The 17,767-nt window shown below is 46.5% G+C and overlaps 1 protein-coding gene across 1 annotated transcript; it reads right to left on the reverse strand.

Annotated features, from left to right (window-relative positions):
* Positions 1 to 15,392: 15,392 nt before the first annotated feature.
* On the reverse strand, positions 15,393 to 16,790 carry LOC149311311 (endogenous retrovirus group K member 10 Gag polyprotein-like). Its single transcript, XM_089529492.1, has one exon. It carries the CDS (start codon positions 16,788 to 16,790, stop codon positions 15,393 to 15,395), a length of 1,398 nt encoding a protein of 465 aa, XP_089385618.1.
* Positions 16,791 to 17,767: the final 977 nt, after the last annotated feature.

The following is a 17,767-nucleotide window of genomic DNA, read 5'->3' on the forward strand; positions in this document are numbered from 1 at the left end:
ATATAGATGTACCCAATGCTGCTGACACCACAAGCAATTTATAATCTTGTAATCTTCCAAGCAATTTATTTTGATGATGCCAACATAACATTTGAAGTTCATTATGAGGTAGCCGGTTATCAACATGGAAAACCACACAATAGCAGAATTCTTATTACTACACTGCATGGCTGCCATTTGCTTCTGACCATGGTGAGATCAGCAGCCCATATTGGGCAAGGGCATGGTGGAAAATGGAGTTTTTCCAGTTGGTGAACTTTAGGAATTCTTTCGTCCTGTAGGTTCACTGAGTGCTCTTTATGTTTTTTTAATACCAAGTAAAAATCTGATTATTTCTTCAGGCCTTAAATAGAATGAAGAATGATGATTCTTTTAAATAATGAGCTTGCACATTGTTTTTCTAGCTTCTTTGTTCCTTCTGATGTCAAAAAGTTGCAGATTGTCTTATGGTACTTAGTGTGTTTGTAGCAGAAATAACATTTGAACTAAATCTTTCCTGGCTCATCTTTTTCACTCCTTGAAGCAATTATACTACATGAGCTCTCAAAAGAAGATTCAAAGCAAACAACAGAGGGTACAAAGGAGCAAACACTGATGGGATGATTTGTGGGGCAAGAAACATCAAGATGAGAAAAGGATATAGGAGAAAAGAGTGAAAATCTTTGAGCTCCTTCTGCCCTAGCTTTCCAAGTTCTCTTAAAAACAATCACAAATTGATAGTAGTGTATTTGTGGGAATTGCAGGTTCTCACACTGAGGGGAAATTGGTTTTTGAACTGTATAAATCCAAAGAGAGAGACTGATGCTGAGATGTCTACATGGAAGTCTGAAAGCAGAAAATAACCAGAACTTGGAAATAAGAAAAAAATGGTAATGAGAATTTGGAACTATTTAATGGTGCTTTGGTGGCCCAAAGTACAGGATAGAGGTGGCAAAAAGGAGCATGCTTGTAATTTCTTGTTTTAGAAATAAAGGCAAGAAGTGGTGGAATAAGGAAAACTGACCAACGGTTAACTTCATGCTTTCTGATATGTCACTATGAGAAAATCATTTAGTCATTTCTACTTCTTTCTCTGGGGACCGAGGGGAAGATATCTATTTCCTTCCTTGAGGTTTCACAAAAAGTCCTTTGATATTCATCACTGCTGTGAAGCCACCTAAATCTAGATGTTCCAAATTTCACTTTATGTGGTCTTATGCTTGTTGTTAATTTTACTAAGGGCCCATTCCCACTATGAAAAAAATCGCAGCAGGATGCGAGGTATATGACCCTAGTTCCCATTTGAAATCGATCCTGATCCTCATCAGATCGATTTCAAAGGGGAAAGCGGGGGTCAAACCCCAATACCCCGAGATTTCCTGACACCACTTCCAAAGTGGTGTTTTTGGGGATGAATCGTTTTATTGTAAGATAAATCGATTCATCCTAGTGGAAACCCCTGGAGGATTTGCATCTGCCAACGGTGACAGGGAAATGGTAGGGGAAGCTACAATGGCCCCTGCCATCTCTCTGTCACCGGCTTTCCTTCTCCCATTCCCCCTTCCTACATTAAGATCCAGTGATCCAAGGGTGGCAGAGGCTCCTAAGGGATCCCTTGGGTCTCCCTCTCCACTGCCACCAGGGATGGAAGGAGAGAGGCAGCAGGCCTGGAGGACGGAGGATGGAAGATGGAGGGAGTGCGTGCATGCATGCCTCCACACGCTCAGCCTCTCCCCTCCTTTGCGGAGGCCCGGAGGCAGGCCGGAAGTACGGAGGCACGCACACACATGCGCACGTCCCCCATCCGGCATCCTCCAAGCCTGCTACCTCTCTCCTTCCACCCCTCGCCTCCTTCTAATGTAAGTCTGCCAGGACAGAGAGGGAAAAGGAGACCAGGCAGCAGGGAGCACCATGGAGGAGGAGGAGGAGGAGGACCGGAGGAGAGGGCTTCCACCACCACCACCACTGCTGGGCCACAGACACCAGCACCCAGGTAGGCAGGGAGTCCAGGGGAGGAAGGGAGGGAAGGAGGAGGAGGAGGCAGTGATCCAAGGGTGGCAGTGGAGAGGGAGACCCATGGGGTCCCTCTGGAGCCTCTGCCACCCTTGGATTGCTGGATTGTAATGTAGGAAGGGGGAAAGGGGGAAGGAAATGGGTGACTCTGCTTGTCTTCCCCAATGGGAACGACAAGTATGCCAAAAAACCCTTAATTCCAAACAGGGCTCCTTTCCATAATGGTGACGAGGGGCCTTTTGGAATCGGGATTTTCCCTGTGGCAGACCTGACATAGATGCAGGTTATTCCCCCAGTGGGAATGGGCCCTGAGTGTTCAATGCTTAATAAGTAAGGGTGGGTTTTTATGCCAAAGGTATGAAGCTTTAATACACACAGAGAGAGAACATAAGAAGTGGTCTCATGGCCTGCTATAAAGTAGACAGTCCTCTGTTTGAAGGGCTGTCCTGTCCAAGTCCAGGTTAAAGATAAAGAAATACTGGCAGTGGGAACAGTGACCTTGACAATGACCCTAGAAAGCTGGCACCAAGAGAACAGACAAAGTGGGTCTGCAGGTCCCCTGCTCAGAAATTTCCCCATCTACAAAAGATGTATTTCATTATTATTTAAATTACATCAGTTTCTTTCAAATCTGTATTGATACAGAGGACCAAAAGAATATGTGTTCTCATTTGATTCCTGAAAGAATAGGTTTCTCAACACTCAGGCATTCCCACTGAAAACAATATGGAAAGAGACAGAGTTTCTTTCCACTTTGAAATGTCTTCCAGGACATTGTGATTGTGCATGAATACATGTGCAGTTTTGCCCCCAAAACACTATGCACAGGAAAATATGTTTTGAGGTGAAAATATCGTTTCCCATATAGAAAACATGAGTTCTGCACAAAAAAACCTAAGTGCATTTCTGCCTGAAATAATCTCCTGAAAGGCTTTGCAGAATGCTAATACTCTCAAGAACTGTGCAGAAACTTATGCTTCCTTCTGAAGTGAGAAGGAAAAAATGGGAACCATTCTTGCATGCAAGGATGAAGAATATCAAAATTTGCATCCCTAATCTATACTTATCAATTGGCATGTGAAAGTTTTATTGTGTCTTCTTTGTGTGGCATTTCCTATGTTATTATGACAAGGTGCAAGCAGCCAACTTGAAGTGTGTTATCCATGTTTGGATGACTAATATAGCTATGTCTAAATATTGCATTTGTCCTTAAAGCATGTGTATAGGTGCCTTTAAGTTGTCTGTCAACTTATGGTGAGCCTAGGAATTTCATAGAGTTTTCTTAGGCAAGGAATACTAGTTTGTTTTACTAGTTCCTTTTTCTGAAATATAGCTTATGGCACCTGGTATTCATTGGTGGTCTCCCATCCAAGTACACCCATATAAAACACCATTCCTTCTTGGTAGAAAACTTTAACTCTGAGCAATAGGAACACAATCAGTGGTAGAATTCACATTTCTTTCTGATAGCTTCTGCAGAAGTAATTATAGTAAACACCACAGAAATATCCTCCTATAGCTATTTGAATATAATAGTACAATATTTTAAATGCCAGTGTTAACTCTACATGTTTTATTATTACATCCGAGTAAGCATCCATGGAATTGTACTGTTTAATCATAAGATAAAATCCTATGTATTGTGAGTGGGAATCATGTTACCCTCCCAATATTGTTGACTGTAGCTCCCAGCATATCTTATCATTGGCTGCACTGCTGCCTAGGGCTGATGAGTGTTTCAGTCCAACGGCATCCATGAGGCAACATGAAATCCACCTCTACAATATACATTTGCCTGGAAGTAAGTCACATGGAACTCTTTCTGAGTAGATGCATATATAACCCAGTACACTGCTGCCTAGGGCTGATGAGTGTTTCAGTCCAACGGCATCCATGAGGCAACATGAAATCCACCTCTACAATATACATTTGCCTGGAAGTAAGTCACATGGAACTCTTTCTGAGTAGATGCATATATAACCCAGTACAATACAAAAAGAAATGCAATGATTGTCTCAGAGTTCTCAGTTAAAAACAACAAAATCCAAAATCCACAAAACAGTGATACCTTTATTGGGACAATTAAAAAAGCACAAAATATATTGTGCAAGCTTTCAAAGCTCCAGTTAACAGTTAACAACTCACCTAATGAACTTATGGTGTGTGTTTTTTAAGTAGGTTGGAAGCAGAACTCTATTTTGACTTTCTGATATTCCCAAACTAATTAATTTTACGGTTGCAAAATGCTGTAACCAACCTTTCATTTATAAACCAGATTATTACTTCTTGAATTTTAAACACTCTGAAGAAACTACCACTACTGATCATGAGAGGACTAAATGTGTTTTCAGTTATCATTTTTTACTCATTTTAATGAGCACATGATTTTTTTAAATGGCACTTTGCCTTTTTACAATGGTAAGAAATCTATGGCACAAGGCACCACAGGGCAGCTTAGAGTGGGAAGAAGAATCCCTACTTACTGCTTGGTATTTTGTTAAATGTGTTTGACTAAATGAAGTAATAAAATATAGGGGAAATCTTTGGGATTCATCATCAAAGTTTCATTTTTGAGCTACAAATGCATAAAACTGTCAAAAGAAAAGAAATTATTTCCATCATTTACACAGTTAGATCGCACATTAAGTGAAACTGGGTCATACATTATGATCTTTAAAATATTTTAATATACCCTCAATTTCCTGAGAAAGAAAGTAGATTACATACAGATGAGCTATGAATTACTAAAAGCTCATCCAGAACAGAGAAAGATAAAAGACCCACACTACATTGCAGAAATCCTGGCTGAGGGCACAGTTCATATTCAGAAGGATGATGCTAGTATCCTTACGCCCTCTCCTTACGCTGAACAGATCCCCCCACATAAGGGAAAATCGGCCTCTGCTCGAGCCCTATAAGAAATAATGGGGCGCGTGCATTTGGTGGTGTGGCACACACACACCACGGGCATGCACACCATTGTTTTCCTCCCCGCACTATCTGGAAGCAGTAGACCACAGGCAGAACAGATAATCTCATCCCATAATTTTACCATTCATAATAGGAGTAGGATAAGGAGTGGATCAGTGCTGCAACAGGACTCCATTTGCAACTTGTATCCATGCACAGTGTCACTGTCTGGGGAACTTCACTTCTGCAACCTCGAATGTGGCTGTTCCACATCACACCAAAACTATTTCTGTAGGTTAACTTAGGTATGCAGACGCCAACAGGATTCCAGACTATATTTGTCTAGCTTTCTTGAAAGGGCTGGCCTAAACGTCGATTAAGATAGTTTTTGGTAGTGGCTGATTGACATCTCCTGGTGTGTCTGTGAGACTAAACAAAATATCTTATTTGAGCACATTGTTTCTTTCCATTCTAGGTGTGAAGCTGGGTATTACTCAGATGAGAGCAGTACACAGTGTCCTGCAACTCTTTGAGTAGGACCCTAACTCCAGTAATGGATTGCTGCCCAGAATGGACTGAACTTTACCTCTATGAGATTATTGTATATTTATAACAAGTTAAAAAGGAAAATTTGTAGACTGGTGAAGTAAATGGTGAAAATATTTGAAATATTAGCAACACATACGAGACAGGTCATGATATTGCTCCTAAATTAGATACAACACTGTGGTTCCTTCAATAACTCCAGTCTCCATACCCAACAATCTTGATCCAATGGAGTTGTAACCATCTACTGCTGTTGTGAATTACTATTTATTGAATGGTCACAGCTCATTCTTGTTGTATCCATTTGAGTCCACTGTGTATCTTTCCCACTGCCCTCCAATGAACTAGATTCTTATATAGGTCATATTTAAAAAATACATACATACTACATTTTTATTGACCCACAAAAATCAATGGAAATTTGATCAGGACTAATTTAAGTTCTATTTATTTCAGTGGGTTAACTTTTACAATCACTTCAGTATGTCCAGGTGTCCTTGAAAGCATTGCCTTACTACATTTGATCTCTGCATTATACAAGATGTTGATCTTTAAGTGCTACCAGACTTATCATTTTTTTTTGAAATGGAGCAATTGATAGCACAAAGTCCTAGACCTTTGAACTTTATTCCGGAAGCTTATTGTGACTGGAAAAACTTTATACAGGAGTTTGATTTATTTGTGAAGCTGCAGATTAAACATCAAGGAAGATCATTAAACAGAGAGTCTGTGAACATCTAGAAGGCAATGCCATAATCACAAAAAGTCAACATGGGTTTCAGAGAAACAAGTCATGCCAGACAAATCTAATCTCTTTCTTTGATAAAATTACCAGCTTGTTAGATGAAGGGAATGCTGTGGATATAGTATATCTTGATTTCAGTAAGGCCTTTGACAAAGTTCCCCACGATATTCTTGCAAACAAGCTTGTAAAATGTGGGCTAGACAAGGCAACTGTTACATGGATTTGTAATTGGCTGACCGACCGAACGCAAAGGGTGCTCAATAATGGCTCCTTTTCATCCTGGAGAGAAGTGACCAGTGGGGTCCCACAAGGCTCTGTCCTCGGGCCAGTTCTATTCAACATCTTTATCAATGACTTGGAGGACAAAATTGGGGGAATACTTATCAAATTTGCAGATGACACCAAAATAGGAAGAGTAGCTAATACTCCAGAGGACAGGATCAAGATTCAAAATGACCTGAACAGACTAGAAAGCTGGGCCAAAGCTAACAAAATGAAATTCAACACGGAGAAATGTAAGGTACTGCACTTAGGGCGGAAAAATGAAAAGCACAGATATAGGATGGGTGACACCTGGCTGAACGAGACTACATGTGAAAGGGATCTGGGAGTCCAAGTAGACCACAAATTGAACATGAGTCAACAGTGCGATGCAGCAGCTAAAAAGGCCAATGTGATTTTAGGCTGCATCAATAAAAGTATAGTGTCTAGATCAAGGGAAGTAATAGTGCCACTCTATTCTGCTCTGGTCAGCCCCCACCTGGAATACTGTGTCCAGTTTTGGGCACCACAATTCAAAAAAGGATGTTGAGAAACTGGAACGTGTCCAAAGGAGGGCGACTAAAATGGTGAAGCGTCTGGAAACTTTGTCCTATGAGGAACAACTTAGGGAGCTGGGGATGTTTAGCCTGAAGAAGAGAAGTTTAAGGGGTGATATGATAGCCCTGTTTAAATACTTGAATGGATGTCACATTGAGGAGGAAGCTAACTTGTTTTCTGCTACTCCAGAGAACAGGACCCGGAGCAATGGATGCAAGCTCCAGGAAAAGAGATTCCACCTCAACATTAGGAGGAATTTCCTGATAGTAAGGGCTGTTCAACAGTGGAACACTCTCTCTCAAAATGTAGTGGAGTCTCCTTCCTTGGAGGTCTTTAAGCAGCGGCTGGATGGCCATCTGTCGGGGATGTTTTGATTTCCTGCATGGCAGAATGGGGTTGGACTGGATGGCCCTTGTAGTCTCTTCCAACTCTATGGGCCTTATCACACGTGGGGGGTTTGCAGCTCGATTCCACAGTCACTTCTATTCTAGCAACACAAAACATGATGTTTTTACACACCAGATCTGGAGTCACTCCTGTCTAGCAATGCAAATTTACGGTAAAACGTGATGTTTTACCACACAGTCGCCTCGATTGCATTTTGTAGAGAGCCGGCATATAAATAAATTTTATTATTATAATTATTACCTGGTTGCCTTTCCATTGCCTTTCTGAATCGAGGAGGAAGCGGAGTCAGTTCAGTTCCAGACAAGTCACGTGATGCGGATTCAAGCAAAGCATGGTGAGTGCACATTGTATTACCACACCGGAGGGCTCAACGATTTGAATCGGCACCCTTGCGCATGCTCAATGGGGCTCTGGACACTGTCCTCCTTCCCTGCCCCCTCCTTATCTGTCATCCTTCATCGGAATGAAAGAGCAGTCAGAGGATGATGGGATAGGTCGCAGGGGGTCATTGGGGCCAGGATTGGGATGAAGGAGCAGTCAGGGGATGATGGGATTGGTCACAGGGGGTGACTGGGGCAGGATTGTGATGAAGGAGCAGGCAGGGGATGATGGGATAGGTCACAGAGGGTCACTGGGGCCAAGATCGAGATGAAGGAGCAGGCAGGGGATGATGGGATAGGTCACAGGGGGTCACTGGGGCCAGGATCAGGATGAAGGAGCAGGCTGGGGATGATGGGATAGGTCACAGGTGGTCACTGGGGCCAGGATCGGGATGAAGGAGCAGTCAGGGGATGATGGGATGGGTGGCAGGGTGGCAGAGAGGACGAGATGGATGCAGGAACAGGCAGGGGATGATGGGATGGGTGGCAGGGTGGCAGAGAGGACGAGATGGGGATGCAGGAGCAGGCAGGGGATGATGGGATGAGTGGCAGGGTGGCAGAGAGGACAAGATGGAGTGAAGGAGGAGAAGGGGGATGAAGGAGCAGGATGCAGAGGGCCAAGGGAGGCGACATCGGAGTGATCTTCCACACCAGACCAATTTGAAGTGAAATCAAAGTGAGCTTAGAAGCAGATTTGGGTGAATTCGCTTTTTTCTGAATTCACCAAAATGAGGAGTCAGTGCAGATTGAATGCGGAAGCGCTTCCTAAGAACCCCCCATAGAAAGCAATCACGTGAGATAACACATCACGTTTTAGAGTGAATTTGCATTGTTGGACCCGCAGTCACATTGGAACTGAGCTGCAAAAATCTCCAAAAATCTCCGTGTGATGAACACCTATGATTCTGTGATTCTATGATTCTAAACTAGTCTCTGGGGAGTTGGGACTGGCCAGTAAAATAGACCAGGATTGGGCTACTTGTGGCCCATCAGCATAACCAATGGTAAGTGAGGGGTTCTGGGAGTGCAGCCTGGAGGGACATGATGGTTTCTCTCATCCCTGAAATGGATTTGGATATATTTTAATATTTGCTTGTGGGCGTGGCTCCTATGCCCGCCGAGGGCACCCCTGGGGCTGGCTCCATCCTACCTTAGAGTTGGTTCACAAACACTCCTCGCAGTCTGAATGATGCTTGCAACCAGAACACAACTTTATTAACTCTTCTCTTTCCACAAACCGAAACCAAAAAAATAAAACTTCTCCGACACAGTTACTTTCACTGATGCCGTCTCTCTTCCGGGAAGTGTTTACAGGGTGTGGTGTCGGGCTGGACGGTAGTCACTCACAGGCGTCTCTACCTGTCTTCTGGGCTCTGGACTGAGGCTGGAGTCAGGAAGTTGCCGCCGCTCCCTCAAAGACCACCACGGCTCTTCCCCTTCTCTGACTCCCTCTCTTCCCTGGCCTATTTCCGGGTTCCACGGCTGGGACCGGGTCCCCTCTCCTCTCTGCGGGCACGCCGGGTGGGTTGTAAGGACCAGCCCTACTCTCACCCATCCTCCGGGAGTACTACCTTCCCAGTTCCTCTTATCCGTTCCTGTGGTGGTGGGTTCCTCTCCTTTCCCTCCTCCGTACCTCTCTCCGCGCCCCAGTCTTCCGCCAACTCTCCTCCCCCCGAGCGCCTCTCCCTTCCTCCTTATTAAGGCCCCAGTCGGCCTTCCCCGCCCCAAGGTGGGGTCTCTAATTCCTCGCCCGAACCCAGCTGGGCTTCCCCCTCCCATCTGCTTGCCTCCCTCTCCCCTGGGTCCTCAAGCTCTTCTTTCGCCCGCTCAACCCGACCATCCTCCCTCTTCTCTCTACATTGCTCTATGAATAAAACCTTTGTTTACACAGTATGTCTTCACAAAAGTAATACCTGAGCACCGGAGAAGCCCTAAATACTTTCAGTGACTACCGTGAACTAACAACAACAAAAGCAACAACCCTTCCCCCCAACCCATCCTGTAGTGTTACCTTTATTATCAAAAGACACAAAATACCTGATGCTAGTTTTTGATGTTTCACAGGCTTCTCCACCAGACAAATATGGTTAAATAGCATTAGGAGAAAGTGAGTCACAGTGCTATAGTCATGTTGTCTGCATTTTGGATATCACATGAAGTATTCATATATAAAAATGCACCTCTCTCATGGTCGTTCAGTCAAGTGTGAACAAAAGCAATAAAACAGATGCAATTTGGCTTCTCCATTTGAAGTTACAAAGCACTTGGCACTAAGAACAGATTTTGCATATTTCCAGTATGAAGCCTCAGGCCCTTATGAGAGCAGAATGCACTTAGTCTCTTGGGAAGTCTCTGTAATCGCAGTATGGAGATTATTTTAGAAAAAAGAGTAGGCAAAGTCTACCAAGTGAGACCAGATCAGGTTTTGTAAACTGGCATCTCACAAAAACAAAACCCCTAATTGTTATGAGATGCTAATTTTGGACGCACCCATTTAAAATGTCAGGAATTTGTAACTTTAGAACAGAGCTGAAGGTGAAACGCAAGAGTGTGAATTTGAGATTATAGAAGACTCCATTTTAAGGGAACATGGACTGTGTTTACTGTCTGAGGACTTTTATCACATGAGGCTATAAAGGTGGGATTTAAACAGAATAAAGGTGTCTTTCTCCAGTATTTACCACACAACATCATGTCTGTCCTGCTTGTGCCTTGCATTCCATTTGTTACTTGTCGCGGCAGAGAGATGCAGAGACAGGAATGGGGGTCCAAAGCTTGGCTGGCCGGGTTTTGGCCAGCCCCTTTTATTGACATTAGGGTTGCATTGGGTTTACATTTATCTCATATCACATCAGAAGGCAATTAGCAGGATCGGGGACCAATGTGTACTCAGGGAAATCCTATCTAGCAAAGGGAGCAGGATGTGTACATTGTCTCAGCCGAATCAACATGGGCTTATCCAATTATGGATAAAGCATTGTCAACCAGAAGATGAGTCATGATTTCGTGGTTTGCCAGCGAAGCCATCACATCCTGTTCTCGGTAGACATTGCTATCCTGGGAGAGGTGCACCCCCCGGGCTTTCCAGGGGATGCCACATCTCCCTCTTTTTTGTTTTTTATGAGCTGATGCACATACCCTGCGACCAGCTGCTTTTCCGGGGTTGTCATAGTCCTTTGCAAAAACCGGGAGCACAAGGCAGGGACACATTGGAGGAAACAACAAAAGGCAACAAAAAGGAAAAATACGAGTATGCAATATTGAACAAGGGTGTGCATCCAGCCGGTGGGCAACCAATTCCACAGTCCCTCCCACCAATCTGCAAGGCTGGATTCCCTTATGCTCTGGGCGAGTTCTTTCATGGTCTTTAGCTGCCTGTCTATTTTTTGTTTATTGTCAGTGATGTTGAAACAACACATCCCTTCTAAGCCTGGCACCTCATCACACTCCTTGTGGTGAAGGAGTAGAAGGTAGTCTATGGCAGCCCTGTTTTGGAGCAGCCCGCGCCTTAACTCTGACTGCTCCTGGTTCAACAGGCTGATAGCAGTAGAAGTGGTGTTTAAGCTCTTGACAGCCCAGCAGGCAAGCTTCCCAATAGTCTTGGCATTGCCAACGGCGAGCCCTGGGACCCCCACAATGGAGATCCCTAAAGACAGATATTCGCCAGGGGACATGATTTTGACGCTGGAATCACAGGACTCATCCAGCGTATGCAAGCCTGCGGAGCGCCTGCTTCGCCGGTGTTCGCCCCCCAGTTCCCGTGGGGGCAGCAGGAGGGTTAGTCGGCTCAGGCAACACAATGTGCCATCCGTGAGATTTGCGGGGATGTAATTGAAAGTGTGACCTGAACAAGTCCAGAACCTACCCCTTGGTAATTCCACATACTGATGGATGTATGGGACGTGGATCTGGGCTGAGCATTTAAGCTCGTGGTTACTACCCAGGTGGACACAAGACTTGTCTGTGCAGTTTGTCATCCTAGCGCAAGTCGCATTGTGGGATGCAATGATGGGAGTCTGCAGATGCATGGCTAAGGGGAACAAGCGCTTATGCTGTTTTCCCCAATTATGATATTGGTATTGCAGACTTCTGAGGGAGTGATTAGCCGGAAGGTCAGTATAGAACCATGTATCATTCTGGATGTCCTGGGAGGAGTGACACACAGGAATGAGACATGTACTCAACGCTTCCCCTACTGAGTGTTGCTGGGACAGGCAAAAGGAGGTTTGGTTGATGGATAAGGCAAAGGTTTCCCAAATGTTCTGGCCCGGGGCAAAAACACTTTGGCCTCCCGCCATCCCCATAAGCATGCAGAAGATCATGATGAGACACAAAGAATTGGCATTTAAGCTCGCTATTAATGCCAGGGTAAAGTTCTCCGGAGTCTTTTCTAGGCCCTCCTTTTCCACGATGTCGGTGGCCTGTTGGCTTAGGTTTTTTATCATTCCCCAGGTCACAGGGGGGGGTCGAGCCCCCGGTCCTCTCTTCCGATTCTGCATGCCGGTCTCGGTTTCCGCCAGGTTGATGTTGAAGCTCGGTATGGGGTTCTTCAGTCCCTCGTGCCACGACATGAGGCTTGACGTATTTTGCAGGCACCCACACTGGTCCTCCGGGTGTTTGGACAGCGGCATAGCCTCGGCCCCAGGTGATGAGTTGCACAGGGGCGCTCCAGTCCTTTCCGGGCAGGATTCGGTACCTCACCAATGGCCGCGGGAGGGGACCTGCGGAGCGGAAATGTTTTTCTACTCGAGAGAAATATTGGTTAGTAGCTGTATTTAGGGATAAATTTAAATGATTTATGGTGAACAATGCTGTGGCCAATTGTTGCTCAACCTCTGGTAGGTGGGGGAGTAGCCCCTCCTTTTTGTTTTGTTTAGCAAGATGTAGTTTTAAGGTGGAGTTGGCACGCTCCACAATGGCTTGTCCCGTGGAGTTATAGGGAATGCCAAAGGTATGCTTGATTGCATGTCGGGCTAGGAACTCCGCAAAGGATGAAGAGCAAAAGGCGGGTCCATTGTCTGTTTTTAAGGCAGAGGGGGTACCCATGACTGCCATGCACCTTATTATGTGATTTATTGCTCTGGAGGCAGTCTCAGAGGATTGGGGGGTGGCCCATATGAATCCAGAATAGGTGTCCACTGTAACATGTATTTTAGACCATCTCCCAAATGGGGGAAAGTGAGTGACATCGAGCTGCCATAGATCATTGGCCGCTAGTCCGCGTGGATTGACTCCAACTAATGGGGCAGGTCTATGAAAGGAGCATTGAGGACACTGTTGTATGATGGCCTGGGCTTCTGCTAGAGGCAGGTTGAACTGTTTGGCCAGGGAGCGAGCGTTTTGATGATATAGCTCATGACTGGCAATGGGGTCCGTGATGGGGTATAGGGAAATGTTTTTAGGGCTAGAATAACTGCTGCCAGCTCAGCTCTCTGTGCCAAATTTTGTGGGGGCGTAAAGAGGGCATGCCATGTGGTGTCGTGCCATGTCACGACCCCCCTGGTGGGGCTGCCGTCAGTGAAGACGGTTAACGCACCGGGAAGAGGTTGCGAGACTAAAGGAGATTGTAACAAAATAGGCACGGTAGCAAACAGTTGTAGCCTAGCGTCTTTTGGGTAGTGGCAGTCAATGTGCCCGACAAATCCCTCTAAGGCAATTTGTAGACTTTGAGACTGTGAGTACAAATATTCCCATTGTTGTAAGGGCCAGGGAATTATTATGGTCTGTGCATCTACGCCTATCAACTGAAGAATCCGGGTCCGACCTTTTTGGATTAGCAAGGCGACCTGTTCTGCGGCAGTGGTGACGGTATTTGTCAAATTAGTATTTAAATAGAGCCACTCCGCGATGTATGTTTGTTTACCCGCATTCTGGTAAATGATCGCCGTGGGCTGCTTTGTGTGGAGCTGCTTTAGAATAGCGAGACAGACAGGGAGAGTGTCCTGCACTCGATCCGTCCACTTCGCAGCCATAGCCTGTTCTATTGTTTGGAGAGTCTGCCTGTGTACCGTGGTCAATGTGACCCTTTCGGATGGATGAGTGGGCTTTTTTAAGAGTGAAAACAAGGGTTGTAAAGTCTCCGTGGGGAGGCAGACATAGGGTCTGACCCAGTTAATGTGACCTAATAACTCCTGGAGGTTAATGTAGGTCAAGGTGTCAGGAATGGCAATTTTTGGAATGACCGGATGGGTCATTGCACTAGTAACTTTGTGACCTAAATATTGGAAGGGTGGCTGCAGCTGGACCTTTTCAGGTGCTATTCTTAAGCCACTAGCTTCAAGAGTGCTCTGAAGCTCTGACATCCAATTGGGAGGGAGAACCTTGCCACAGATTAATATGTCATCCATGTAATGGTAGACCTTTAAATGGGGAAATTTAATGCGAAAAGGTTGGAGCGCTTGGTCCACATAGGTCTGGCAAATGGTTGGAGAATTTAACATGCCCTGTGGGAGGACTTTCCAACAATATCTCTTAGTGGGTCGGCTATTATTTAGGACAGGAACAGAAAAGGCAAAATATTTCCAGTCCTTTTCCATTAACGGAATGGAGAAGAAGCAGTCTTTTAAATCAATCACCGCTAGCTCATAGTCCCGGGGTAGGAGGTTGGGATTGGGTAAGCCACATTGGAGTGGGCCCATCGGTTCAAGGATGGCATTAATGGCTCGGAGGTCATGCAAAAACCGCCATTTACCCGACTTTTTTTTCATGACAAACACAGGAGTGTTATAGGGACTAGTGGTCGGGGTGATGTGCTCAGCATTTAGCTGCTCTTGCACTAGCTGTTCTAAGGCTACAAGTTTTTCAACTGAGAGGGGCCACTGATCTATCCAGACGGGCTTATCAGTTTTCCATGTTAAGCTAATAGCTTGGGCGGACATTTCCTTTTCCTTCCTGGGGTTATTCAGGGATGTTCAGAGTGGCCTTAAGCTGTTCTAATGTGTCCCTCCCCCACAAATTTATCTGCAACGGAAGAACATAGGGCTTGACGTACCCTTTGATGTTTGTCGGGTCCGAGTCTAGGGCTACGGCGACCCACTGAGCGCTCTGATGCGCTATTTGCTGGCCTCCCACGCCTTGCACAGCAGGCGCAGCCTCTAGTGGCCAGGAGGGGGGCCACTGGTCTCGGCTGATGACAGACACGTCGGCCCCCGTGTCTAACAGGCCCTGGAACAAAACATTGTTCAACCTTAGCTTTTGCGTGGGCCGGCTACCCGGGGATGGGGCAATAACTGCCGTGACCAATGCATTACCGATCGGCGGGGGGGGAGTGGGGTCATGGCAGGGGAGAATTATCATATGTGCCCAGGAGTCCCCTATCTGTGTTTTAAAGGGCATGTGGGACCACAACTGAACCGTGAGGGGTTGCGCATCCCCGGGGGGGACAGTTTTGGGGATGACATGCAATCCTCTCTCTGAGGCGGCCATCCTTGGAAGGACCAGCCCCACAGTGAGCGGGGGTATCTGAGCCTCACACCGCACACTGACAGAGAGAACTTCCCCGGGTAAAACTGCCTCCCTGGACTCTGTGAATTTTAGCTCTATGCATGTGGGTTTTGCCCCCTTGTTTCCCGGGCTAGGGGCATGCCCGCTGGTTAGTTTCCCTGCGGCTGCGGCGCAGTGGGCGAGAAGTTGGAACGACACTGGCTAGCCCAGTGGTAGCCCTTGCCGCAGCGCGGGCATTTTTTAGAGGGTCTGGCACCGGAATCCCCTTTTCCTTTGGCGGCTCCTCCGCCGGGTGCCCTGCATTCTGATTTGAAATGGCCTGGTCTCTTGCAATTAAAGCAGTTCCCGGTGGGTTTGTTTCCCTTTTGGATGGCCCCTGCAAGGAGTTGCATGGCATAGTTCTGACTGCCAACCTCTGCACATGCACGGATGTAGTCGGCCAAGGTGACACCTGGCCGGTGAATGACTCCTTGCAGGACCTTTTTGCAATCCGAATTAGCATTTTCGACAGCCAATTTTATCAACAATTCTTCCTGGGCCGTGGTGTTATCTAGCTGTCTGGACAGGGCCTCTTTTAATCGGTCAATGAATTGGGAGTAAGGCTCCTGGGCCCCTTGTTTGACATTAACAAAAGATTTCACGGGCCTCCCTGCCTCCGGAATCCTCCTAAAGGCTCTTTGAACACACGTTCCAACCGCCGCAATGACTAGATCTCCCTGTTGAGCCTGCATCTCCAGCGTGTTAAACTGACCGGACCCGTAGATCTGGTCAGGTATAACACCCTCAATATTAACGGAGGTGGCGGCTTGGCGGTATTCACTATCCCAGACCGTGTATTGAGAGGGGGTCAAAATCATTCTAAACAGATCTTTCCAGTCTTTAGGTGTCATGCGGTAACCATTCGCGATCCCCTCCACCATCCCTTGGACAAAGGTGGATTTTATGCCCATGTCCGTGACTGCTTTCCTTAACTCTCGCAGCACCGAGAAGGGCAGGGGTTCCCAAACATAATTGATGTTATCACCTTCCCTTGTAATGGTGACAGGGAACATGGCAGGGTGATTGTTAGGTTCCCATGCGATGCCATCGTCCCACTGGCACTCTCCCCGTTTTTTAGCTTCTACTATACCCGCTTCTACTGCTCCCAGCCGGGGCCTTACAGGCGATAAGGGAGGAGCATCCGCCGGAACGGGGTAACCCGGTGGATCTCCTGGAGGGGCTAATGTGGCTAAAGGAGCGGGGGGCTGTGGGCAGGATTTGGGGACCGTGGATTGGCTTAGCCGTCCCACGGCCGAGTTTACCACCTGCCAGGCAATCAAATGGGGTGCCGCGGCACGAGGCTCAGCCTTAAGATGATTGCCTATCTTCTCCCATTCCTTCGCAGAGAGTGTTCCCCTCTCTGGGTACCAGGGGCACTGGCATGAGATCTCTGCGACCAAATTTTTAATGTCCTTTCGGGTGACCTGTTTGTCCCCAGACAACCGCTTAACCAGTTCATGCAATTCCCTAGCGTGAGACCTTTGCTCGGCGGTCAGCGTTCCTCCCATACTCATGGGATCCTTTGATGATGTGCGCGCAGACTATTCCAGTCGAGTGAGCTGGGCCAAAGCCACCTTCTCCGGATCACGTCGGGGTCACCAGCTGTCGCGGCAGAGAGACGCAGAGACAGGAATGGGGGTCCAAAGCTTGGCTGGCCGGGTTTTGGCCAGCCCCTTTTATTGACATTAGGGTTGCATTGGGTTTACATTTATCTCATATCACATCAGAAGGCAATTAGCAGGATCGGGGACCAATGTGTACTCAGGGAAATCCTATCTAGCAAAGGGAGCAGGATGTGTACATTGTCTCAGCCGAATCAACATGGGCTTATCCAATTATGGATAAAGCATTGTCAACCAGAAGATGAGTCATGATTTCGTGGTTTGCCAGCGAAGCCATCACATCCTGTTCTCGGTAGACATTGCTATCCTGGGAGAGGTGCACCCCCCGGGCTTTCCAGGGGATGCCACAGTTACTGATGTACACCTTTTCATTGACAGGCAAAATCCATCAATAGGCTCTTTGTCTCACTGCTTTTCCGTTACTGTTTTCATGCAATAGGTCCCTTTCATGGCAGTTCCACTCCTCAGGCAGTCATATTGTGCAAGCGGGTGTGATTCTGCTCCTCTTCCCTTGCCCTCCCACCCCTCACAGCCACCAACAGCTTCCCAAAGCCAGCTACTGTGTTCACATTCACACAGCAGCCAGCTTCAGGAGGTGGTTGGCAGCCACCATCACTCATTCCCCAACTTTCTTCTGGAAGGCAGCATTTAGCAGGGTGGAAAACAAATCATGTGAGCATGGATCACCAAAGTGATATCATGGGGGAAAGTGGGATAAGTAATAATACCAAACTGATATACTTCCATCCTTAAACAAGCATGAATGTAGTGGGACAGCAGACTGGTGTGATAAAATCCTGATATGGCACATGAAAGAAGCCTTCTGAAAACTGTTAATATAGCCCAGACTCTTGACTTTTGCA

This window comes from Sceloporus occidentalis, unplaced genomic scaffold (genome assembly GCF_023333645.1).
Source record: "Sceloporus occidentalis isolate IW3139 unplaced genomic scaffold, rSceOcc1.0.p SCAF_6, whole genome shotgun sequence".
Lineage (NCBI taxonomy): Eukaryota > Metazoa > Chordata > Lepidosauria > Squamata > Phrynosomatidae > Sceloporus > Sceloporus occidentalis.